General features: G+C 28.3%; 2 protein-coding genes across 3 annotated transcripts; one reads left to right on the top strand and one right to left on the bottom strand.

The window, feature by feature from the left end:
- Positions 1-3,282: 3,282 nt before the first annotated feature.
- Positions 3,283-5,075, bottom strand: LOC119672464 (luc7-like protein 3; the record flags this gene model as incomplete). Its single annotated transcript, XM_038083523.1, is given in 5 exon segments — positions 3,283-3,482; positions 3,537-3,598; positions 3,653-4,467; positions 4,636-4,746; positions 4,807-5,075. Coding segments are annotated over 4 exon segments (1,071 nt in total). The 5' UTR covers positions 4,738-4,746; positions 4,807-5,075.
- A 212-nt stretch (positions 5,076-5,287) lies between these two features.
- LOC119672463 lies at positions 5,288-7,124 on the top strand (the record flags this gene model as incomplete). Of its 2 annotated transcripts, none has more annotated exon segments than XM_038083521.1 (4): positions 5,288-5,649; positions 5,999-6,231; positions 6,425-6,617; positions 6,703-7,124. In XM_038083521.1, coding segments are annotated over 3 exon segments (510 nt in total). In that variant the 5' UTR covers positions 5,288-5,649; positions 5,999-6,226.
- Positions 7,125-11,822: the final 4,698 nt, after the last annotated feature.

The following is an 11,822-nucleotide window of genomic DNA, read 5'->3' as shown; positions in this document are numbered from 1 at the left end:
GTAAGGAGATTTGGACGAGCGCCACACAATTAGAATTTGTGTTCTACTTTAGAAAAAGATGAAGCTGAGACACATCTTTTCAGATATCAAAATAGCTAAATTAAACTTAAAAAACTTTAAAAAAATTTAGCCTGGTTACAGATGATATTGATATTTTCTTTTTATTGTTTTTTGTTTTGTTTTTGTGTTTTAGTTGAAGTTAACTTTTAATTAGCAAGTACCTTCTTATGGGCGTATATCAATCAGCAAGACACGTTCGTGTATATGGCACGGACTACACATCCTTCATCACAGCGTTACCCACTTTTGCTGCCGGTTTTAAAGTTTTTTGATTCATTTTGTATTTTGGATTTCCAAAAATAGCAAAAAGTAAATGGACATCTCTATATCTATATCTTAAAACTAACTATTATGTTTATATGTAAATTAAGAATGTACCTGTAGTATCTCATTAATGAAAGCGAACTGCATCATTCTCTTCTGGTTTCAAACAGGAACCATAATGCCAATAATAATGCATAAGTGAAACATATTATGAAAAGATTTATTTAATTTATTTATAAGCCACTAACCTGCTAAAGAGGTTTACTACAGAAAAGACCCACAGATGGAGGATTTTATATCAAATATGTTCTAAACCAGCATAATTATAATACATTTATATTTTACATATTCTTATAACTTTATTACAAGTATGAATACTAAAAAAATGTTATAAAATTCCTAATGACAATACATGACTGAAGATAATAAAAGAGCTTTAAATTTTTATTCTGATGGATATTACTTAGATAGCCTTCCTGACACTGTGCTTAAAATTAGGTTTTAAATGTTGTTCGCCTTTATTTTAAAAAGAAAATATTCTATTATATTAATGAAACAGAAATTTGTAATATTTTCTTTTAAAAAACCATATATCAGCAAAAACATAATGACAAGTCTTTTTACAAAAGAAAATGAATAAGATAATAATTATCTTATTTAAAAATTAAACTGTGGTGCTGATTTTTTTCAAAATTTTTGACAATTATTGGCCGGTCAGTCAAGTAATTGATTGATTACGATTTGAAAAAAAGACCGATAGTATGCGACGCTATGAGTTATAGCTATTTCGATCTACTGATCAGTTTTTTTTGAACCTTTAAGTTTGTTATTTTTAACATATTATTTTTATATATATTAACTATATATATAACAAACTTATTTATGAAAATATATTTGAAAAAAATTGACTAAAATTTGTGTTCCAAAGAATATAATTACAATTTACGGTCTAGTCAATTAGAAATACATACACAAGAGTTTAAGTGCAAAAGTTTAAAATGCTAAACATATTTCCTGAACATCATAAGATGTGGATATAAAAATCATCTCTAATGCAACATTGAAAATTTCAATAACACATCCGCAGCTGTGTCTTTTAAGCAAATATATTATGATCTATCAAACCAAATATTTTTTAATCCAGATAAATACAGTTTTCTTAAATACAGATAAACTCTATTTCCATAATGCCACTATTGAAGTATATTTATTATAATTGTAACACGAATCTTTTTTCGTAGTGAAAAATTAAATATTAATATTTAGTGTAAACGAAAATTTTGCAAATACTGAACATCTTAAATATGTAAAATTATAATGGTTCAGTATGTATTTCGATATATGAAGATAATTTTAGATATTTTAAGTATGTATTTCTATACACGAAGTTATTAATACATTCACACTGCCTCATTTAGACACTTGCTCATTTATATTAATCAGTAAACGTTCACACTATAATGACCTCATTTATGCAGCTGATAGAATTCTTATAAACTTTACTTAATAATATATCACACAAAAAATTAAATATATAAATCATTTATATATATATTTTTTATATCCATTATATATTCAGTTAAAAACAAAGATTTTATTATATACTTATTTCTCAGTACGTTTCTTTACAACTCAGCTGTTGTTTGTTTACATTTTACATATAAAACATATGACACATATTTCAAAATTCAGTAATTTCCCTTGTGGGAAATTTAGTTTTAAGGGTTGCATTCGACATTTTTGGCTTTAAATGGCTGATTTATTGATAATGAAAGCTCTTTGTATGGTAAATCAATCTCATTATATAGATACTATAATGAGCAAAATTACCTAAATGAGACAGTATAAATGTGGTATAACTTTTGATATTTCAGATGGTTACAGTTTTAAATTCATCCAATTTATAACAAATATATTGCAAACTAAGCAAGTAAGACATACGTTTTTTGCGGTTTTATTAATAAATAAAAGATTTAAGCTTAATTCGAATCGTGTTTCAAGATATATGTTTTTAACATTTGATTGCAGGAATAACAGCATGCTACCTCACTGTAGATTACTATATTTAAGTGAAGACTTAAGTTAATTTAAAAGTTCATAAAAAGAAATTAGAGTGAAAAAACCTCATTGAACAAATTAACTAACAACCTCCAAATTTTAACATATTGTTAATACTTCAGCTCTTTAGAAGTAAAGAAAGAAAGAACAGCAATTTTAACTAAACCGCTTTAACATTATTTTACGGATATAGCAGAAAACTAATATTAGCGGTCTGAAGAAGATTTTAAACTACATGAAGTGGACTTAATTGAGCTGTCTGTCTACACAATCAATCTAAAAGTTGGTAACGAGAATGTGGAATCAAAACAGTGTGAAGACGAAACGGTATGTAAAAATGTATTTTTACATCACAACGACATTAATTAGATATTTTTAACTTTAGTACATTAATTAACAAGTTTCAAATTATAAATATATAAATAATTTTCTTCGGACTTATTTTGCAAATTCGGTTGAGTTTTCAATATATGATCGATAATCACAGAACTTAGAATGAATACGGTTCGAAATATTTTAATTAGCTCTTATTACAAAAGTTAAGATTAAATTTCTTACTAAGTACTAAATCACTAGACACTTTATAAAGATTATGAAAGAATAATCCTACAACAGGATTAATATATATTTAAAAGCACAACAATTTGAAATGTGAATTGTTGAATTGAAAGAACTTTTGACTTTTTCGCCCCTCAAAAAAAATTATTAAAAATATAATTTAAAACTGAACATGCATGAGAACTTCCATGTACACCATAGGTTTACATAGATATAAGGTGGTTCGCTTGTAAAATATTTCATACAACACTACACGTGATAAAGTTTGGCAGACAAATGTCAAAATGTCAAAACGTTAAAACAAAAATAAATATGAAACCAAGTTGAAAATTATGCACTCACCTTGTACATACAATGCTCTGAGAATATCTGAGTTATTTATAAATTTTTTATTTTAATTTTATGGTTTTTTGGGGGGTACCTCTATCCATCATTTTAGAAACTAGTACTTTAGTAACGACTTCGGCTGCGACTACGGCTACCGCCATTGCTATGTCGATAGTTTCGGCTACGTGACCGCCGGCGATGGCTTTTGTGGTGGTCTACATAAAAATATAATGAATTTCGAATACAAAGTCTTGAGAATAATAACTTACGTCGGTGTCTCTCAGGATGGCGCCCATGTTCTCGATTATATTCACGCTCCCTGTCATAATCTCTGAAATTAAATATGATCGTTTATCTAATAAGAGAAGTATAGTAATTAACGTACCTTTTGCGGTCACGATTAACATATGCGGAACGTGAGGAACGATCTCGGTCACGGTCTTCTTTACGTAAACGTTCCTCCTCCTCACGTTCTTTTTGACGCCTCTCTTGAATTTCTTCAACTGCTTTACGTAAACGGGAATATCCTAAATGTTGTTTTCCCATCAAATGATCTTCAATACGTTGTTGGGCATCCCCAACAATTAAAAAAGCACCACATGTTTCACATACTTCCATTTGTTTTTCCGGCAATGTACCCATATCATTAATCCAAGCTGCAGCCTTTTTATCACTTTCACAATCGCTAGGTGTTGATGGTTCGGCAATGATTTTCTCAACTGGAAGCTCGGATCGCTCTGTCGTTTGATTAATTTTACTGATTCCACTTTCATGTTGGGCAACCAATGTGTCTTTTTCTTCCTTTAATTGTTCACAAAGCGACATTAAATCTTGTGCTTGGTCTACATCTCCACGTATACCTGCTTCCTCAGCTTCAGATAAAAGTTTCTTAATTCTAGCATTTAAATTATTTAATTGCTCCGCGTATTTCGAGACATGAATTTGTGTAACGCACTGATCCCGGTTCATTAACTGTAAGCGCTGTTTTCCTTTTTGTATCTTACGTTCTACGTCGTTTAACATCGTATTGCAAAAGCGCAAAAATTCGTCTTCATACTGACGTTTTCGAGGACTAGAACGTGCTTGGCTGTATAGTTGTTTTGCCTCGTCGTCATGAATGCGAGTACAAGGACCGAGATCAGCTCGAGTGTTAATAAAGAGATCATGAGGGCAGAATTTCACTATGTAATATTGACAAAACTACAAAAAAAATTGTTAGTTATTTTATTTGAGAAAATTAAATCGTTTAAATGAAAACATTCACAATTTTTCAATCCTCTAAAATTATTGATTTATCGCAACACCTTTTGCAAGGGACCTGACTTTATAAAATTATTTGAGACTACTACTAGCCCAATATTAACTTACATCTGGGTCATCCCAATTCACTTTTCGGACTGCTTCCGATGGATGCAGGTTGCGGTTACGCCCCATCAGCTCATCCAGCATTTGTCTGGCTGCATCGACCATTTTTAATACCTAAATTATTTAATTCTTAATTTAAAATGTAAATAACCATCGCAAATTTAAGTTACTTACTTTTCCTTACCTTCTAATAGTTCTTCCCAAATAAATCTATAATTTTTTTACAATTTTTATATCGCGTACTTCTTTTTCCAAATTTGTCTACTACGAGAAAAGCGCAATGGCTACAGCATTGTATAGCAGAGGAGTGTGTAATGTTGCCAGATTATTAGTATATATACAATTCAGAATTGCTATTTACACAATGCTTTCTTGTCGTGAGAATATACCTGCTGTTTGGAATATATATCCTCATACAAATTCATTCCTATGATTTGACACATTAATATATGTTAAATTTCTTCATTTGAAAAAAAAAACATTTTCTTAAATACATACATTTTCTTCAATAATAAAATAATTGGGATATTTAACTTACATACATCATACATTATATTATTATATTATAATATCATATTATTTTTATTATATTTATATATTATATCATTATATTAACATCATACACAAATTCAAGAAAATTAATTAATTATATTTTACAGACATTTGTGAATTTTTGTCCGTTGTTTCTACAAATGTCAAACTGAAAACAATTTTGTGCATTGAGTTTTGTTAAATACATTTATCTGGTAATACTAAATGTAAGTCAAAGAGGGGAAAGCAGCTGACTTTTTGTTCAATATCGAACACATTTGTTCTGCTTAAAGGCTGTTGTGCTGTATCTTTTTACTCGTTCTAACTAAGGGAAGAAACGCATTCTTTTTTAAGTGACAAGATGAAAATAAGGGGAAACGTAAGAATCAATCACATTTTAGTTTCTTGGCGTAAAAGTAGGGGAATGTTTATATCAGCTGATAGAAACAGTGAACAATTGCACTGCACTACATGTGTTGTTTTTAGGTAATTTACGTTGTGTGTACTTTGTAGTAAATAAACAATTCTTTACTTTATGATATGATTTATGATTTCTCGGGATCAATCGCTAAGTCTCCAAATTTCGTATTCTGCTAAATTGGCAATCGCTAAGTATCGTTAAAAACGACTTTAATTTCTCTTAATTTGATTGTTTTTTGGCGGTTCGATTTTAACTGTCGCTAAAAGTGAAAATATTATATTTTAAACAAATTGAGCAATTATTTTGTACGTATATAGTATAATATGAAACATGAAACAGTGAACAAAATAAATAATTATATACATATTTACACATATATTATTTAATTTATTTAATTTATTATTTAATTTTCAGATATTTATGATGGAATTCGAGGACTTAAAGACAAAACACATTAGCAAGGAGCAGAAACAAGCGCTGGTCCAGCATATGGAAGAGAATATAGATTTCGCTCATGACAGATTTGTGTCAGATAATGGTGAGCGAAATCTTCACGAACAATGGGGCTCTCTAGCTATTATTTTAAATGCCGTTGGTGGAGCAGTTAAAGATGCCAATGGTTGAAAGAAGGCATGGGTCAACATGAAGTAAGTAGTTAAAAATGAAAATAAGATATATTAACAGTTAATACTATATATATATAAAAGAATTATACACACAAACATGTAAAATAACATCGTCGCCTTTAATTTTAAAATTGTAGTGTGTATATTTCTTTTAGAGAAACTATATTGAAAAATAGTAAATAAAAAAACTCCATTGTTTAATTTTATCCAAAAGCAAGAGAAAAGTCCAGGAGTATAAACATGCAATGGGGCTGACCGGAAATGCGTCCGTGGACATAAGGGATTTAACCGATCTGGATGAACGGATTATTGCCGTAATGCATCCAGTAGCGGTGCAAGGCATGGTAGATGTCTGCGAGCCAGCAATGCACATTGAAAGTGATATTACATGTTTTGATGACATAGAGGTATGTATTGGAGGCGAATGACTTATTATCGCTTTTATTTTTTATAAAGTTTTTAATTATTAATCTAATAAATGTTTAATTTTAGTACCTTGAGGATGGAAAGGAATTGCCAAGCGTTTCAGGTCGATCTGCTTGTGTCAACGACGTGGTTTGTGTGCCTTTAAGAGCTAATCGTCCAGCTAAGCGACGAAATCGAAATCCCTCGTTAGAACAGACCAATCAAAAGTTCGTCGAGTTGCAGGAGAAAAGGTTGAAGCTTGAGGAGCGTCGACTTGAGCTGGAGGAACGAAAACTCAAACAAGGAAAAGAGATTGCGGACGAACGCGTGCAGGCGACTAAAGAGCATACAGATGCTATAAAACTATTAGCGGATGCGCTTAATAATTTTAATAAATAGATTAAGGCTAATATAAGTTTTTTTATGGTGGATAGCCCTACTGGGGGTGATGTGGAAATTTACAGTAATAAAATTGTTTATTTTTAAGGTTTTAAGGCAACAACGAATATGAAATAAAATTAATATTTTATCAAAGAATAAAAAAATATTATTTTATTTGCCCTAATACCAAGTAAGACAAAACTTAATTTGATAAATATGTGGTATAAATCCACATAACATCTGTATCTAAATTAAAAAACAATGATTTAATGTTTGGAGCAAAACGAATTTGGTTTGATGTTAATTAATTTCACACAAATTAATGATTCTTAAACATAAAATTTGCAAATAACGTATCGGTCAAAAAGTGCTAGAATTGACGACATTTAGATATTGTCTTTATGAAAAAACCATTTGTTTTTGAAAAGTACTTACCTCAAAACTACATTTATATTTTATTTATTTAATAATTACCAATAAAGTCCAATGGATTCAAAGCAATTTCATAAATTAATTTCTCTAAACTCTACTTCACTAAAAGCAACCACGGAACGTTGGTTTGGAACGTGATCGTATAGGGACTGGACTAATGACGCATCATGCTCTCGTTGCCTAAATGTGACGGTTACTTATGAAGATTAAATAATTTTCAAGCATTGGAAAAGAAAATAGGATTTTGTTATTTTTAAACTACTAAATTATTAAAAGAAAATTTGTTTAGCAGTAAAATTTCAAAATACTTGCTCAAAATGCATACATAATAAATTCCGAATTGAATATGAATTTCTAGAATGTTTAATGCATTTATTTTAAAATAATTTTATACAACAGAAAATTTAACATGCATAATAACATTATAACTATTAAATTCTAACGATTATTTAAAATGTATATAACAAATAAATTTAAAGGGACACATGTCAATATTTTAGCACTTTGTTGCTTTTTACTCTATATATATTTAAAAGTATATATGTATTTTAATATAAATTTATATTTTTACATTGCGTAGCATAGTGGACAAGCTAAGTATATATGTATATGTATATAAATTTTGTATATATTATAAGCTTAATAAAAAAAATTAAAATTACTTTGTATAAAACGTAGTTCTTAATCTAAATTTGGAAAATATAATTATATATAAATTCATTAAAAACTATCTCCTACAAATTAGTAAACGGAAACAATGTCAACTACAATTAAAATATGTAATAATGAAAAATTTCATTTTAAAATCTAAAAGTTAAGCTGAGCAAATCTTAAGAACATGGTGAGGAGAATACTTGCCAATATATTTATAATATATTAACTCATGCTTACACATTACATTTACAGTGGAAAAAATATTTTACAATAATAATAAATGAATAACTATTGCTGAAAAAAAAAATTATTAACAATAATAAATACAAAGATCAGATCACACAATCTTTTTGTATTAAATTTAATTTTGTTAATTTTGTATGTAAACAATTTGTATCTTATATTCAATTTTGTTCTTTTCTTGATGTTATACATGAATTTTGATTATTTCTATTTTACAAAATTCCTAATATATATTTTTTACAAATTCACAGTTTATGTCATAAAAATATCTTAGGCTAAGTCTTAGGACAATTTTAATATTTCGACAATTTGTGCAATTAGCACCAATGCTACCACATCCACTGGTTACACGCGTCTTTGTTGTTGTAGAGGTTATGGCAATGGTATTTGTAATAATTGCATCACCACTTAAACCAAATAGCTCATTGGCCATTATAGAATCACTTTTATCTGCAGCATTATTATAATCATTTTTATCTTCATTATCAACATTATCATTACACCATGTTTCAGGTTGACATTCATTCCTGCTTCCTGCATACAATCTATCACTTTTATTATATACTAAATTACTTTGTTGTTGTGGTTGTTGTTGTTGTTGAGGTTGTTCCTTTAAATTGGTTAAATTTACTTCATGTACTTCATTAATGTTTGTACCCACTTTCAATGGCCACAAACGTTTCATGAAAGTAAAGCGTTGTATACATTTCTTACAACGCTAGTGGCAATGTTCGGTAACGTCGACAATAACTGACTTTTTCCAACAAAAGAAGAAGTAACCAACTCCTGCTCCTAACACCACAGCGATACAAAGCCAAACGTTATATGTCATAAAAATCAGCATGAGCATGAAGGAAACTGTCGTTTGAATTATGTGCAGGAATGTCTGGATCAAATGATTAACAGATAACATTGTCGGACTAAAAATAAATAAATATTATAATTAATTATTATTTTTTCTAAAAGTGCGAGATATCTTACAAGCATGCATAACAAATGAAACATTTTTGTATAAAAGTTATTAATTTATATAAATAAACTATGTAAATGAAATTATAAATACATTTTTATGTACAAATAAATATCCAAAATCTCAAGCCATTTCACCAAATTTTAGAATAACTAATGTTTACTAATACAAATGGAATTATAATAAAATTCAATTAGTAATTCTTAAGTTAATATGATCAAAGAAGAACCTAGTAATTTAGTTCCTTATTCTCAGTTAACGTTAACTCACAAATAAATAATAATAAATGACCAAACTTTTTATATCCAATATAATCATCACACTACATTATCACTGTAATTATATATACATATGTCATCTTAATGGCTAATTTAGCTAACTTGACTAAAATAGAATATGGTCAACCAATTTCATTACAATTAATTAATGAAAACTAATTATTTATACAGTTAATGGGTTAAAAATATTAAATTTATAACAAGTATTTTTGTGCTAAATAATATAAATTTTGGGAATTCATTTATATTTTAATATAAACCAAGATACATGTTGTCAAAGGAGTTAATAAAAACGTTCATTCATATATATAACAATATCTCAAAATAGATTTATCCGGAAACATAATATTTTGAGAGTATTTTTTAGCAGTTTTTGCTAGCCTATAATATTCATTGACACTTACTGATACTTAAGTATTTCTTATTAGAGCAGTATCTTTCGATATCAGTTTCGAAAGATGTCTGGAACAAACCCATTGTAAATCTAAAACAAGTTATAAATAAGATACTATGAACGACATTATGAAGTAATAACTAAAGACGATATTAAGAACTTAATAAAAGCATTGGCTGTTAGATCTTTGTCAGAATTGTTGTGATTATTGAGTTTGGCTACTGTCAATAGTGACATTACTACTCTCCGCCAAACTGAATATAAGTATATACTGAGCTAGTCTAATTTGTACTTTCGTGATACATACCAATGACTTGAAAAGTATTTTGGCGATTCTGCTCCGCCGAAATATTATTATTTGACAGTGCTTTGCTAAGTTTAACAGTTAACATATATATATTTTATCATTTCGATTGTCGTAAAGTCGAAGTTCAGAGAGATAATTGACATCTAAAAAATATCAGAACGCAGCGCAAACATGATTTTCACGAATCTCATAATGGGTTCTGTGGAACAAAAACAATAGTGTATTTACGGAACCAAATGTTCTTTAAGAATGTTTAAGCAAAATAAACCCGTATTTTTTTCATCAATATGTGATTGTGGAATAAATCTGAGTCCACTGGAAATAAAATTCGAGCAAAACTCGCATATTATATGTGATAGAGGAATATTTTTTTTTCTTTGTGTGGTATGCCAATGAGTTACAAATAATTCTATTAATAAAAGAAATAGAAGGATTTAAACCTTATAATCGTAGTGTGAAAAATTTTCTTCTTCTTTCTTGGCATAACAGTCTTAGGTGGATCAGTGTTTCCTCAACCAATTCTATTATTAAAAATTTAAAGAAGTAAACTTCTTTAATGAGCCTAATTTTTAATGAATTTCAAAAATATTTATAAATTTGTTGAGAATACTGATGGGGTGCATTAAGCAGTTAACAGAATGGTTTTGTATATGTAATGTATATTTTATACAATGTATATTTTATATGTATATTTTGGGCCTCTATTACCACTATAAATGGTAACTCAGCTTTCAAAACTGCCTTGAATGTGAATTAAGAAAGCAAAGTTGCTCACTTAAATATCACGTAAGTTAGTATTGAGACTTAAGTTACGACTGTAAAAACGGTCTTTAGTCAACAAAACAACATTGATTTTACTGATTTTAATAATTGTATATAATAATTTTAAGTACTGCCAATTTTCTCCGATTTTTTTTTTTTAATAATTATTTTTGGTTGAACCTTTGGCTAACCATACAGCTGTTTCGGTTATTGTCAAATACCCATCATGTGGTCTTTGAAATAATTCTTGTATTTAATTATTCGTAAATAATTTTATGAGACTGTAAGTATTAGAGATTGAAATCGTAGGGGCATTATTTATTGCATGATTTTATAATATTCATTCTTGTGTACGGAACATAGTCTCGGAAAGTAATACAGAGAAATTTAATATTTCCATTTAAGACTTAAGTACTTAATATTCGGGCAATTTTAAAAGGCCATGTCATTTTTTTATATATATTATTAGAGTGAAGAATTTACATTTTTTCTATTGATCAACATGAATGTAATTAATGAATATAACTGAAGGAGGGGAATAAATAATTATAGTTCATTACTTCGTTATTTTGTACTAAACATAAACCAAAAATATTTTATTGAAAGATATTTTACTACATTTATACAAAAGATACTTTTTAAAAAATTATATACAAAATAAAAATTAAAGTAACAAGAATTTGTAAAATAGAAAATTTTTAACCAAGTAATACTACGGTAAAGGAAAACGATAGAAGCTAAAATTTCCGAATTATCCAATTAAAAATATTGAAAAAAAAAAAATAA

This window comes from Teleopsis dalmanni, chromosome 1 (genome assembly GCF_002237135.1).
Source record: "Teleopsis dalmanni isolate 2A chromosome 1, ASM223713v2, whole genome shotgun sequence".
Classification (NCBI taxonomy): domain Eukaryota; kingdom Metazoa; phylum Arthropoda; class Insecta; order Diptera; family Diopsidae; genus Teleopsis; species Teleopsis dalmanni.
Note: the sequence above shows the minus strand (reverse complement) of the source record. Positions and strands in the feature narration are given on the sequence as shown.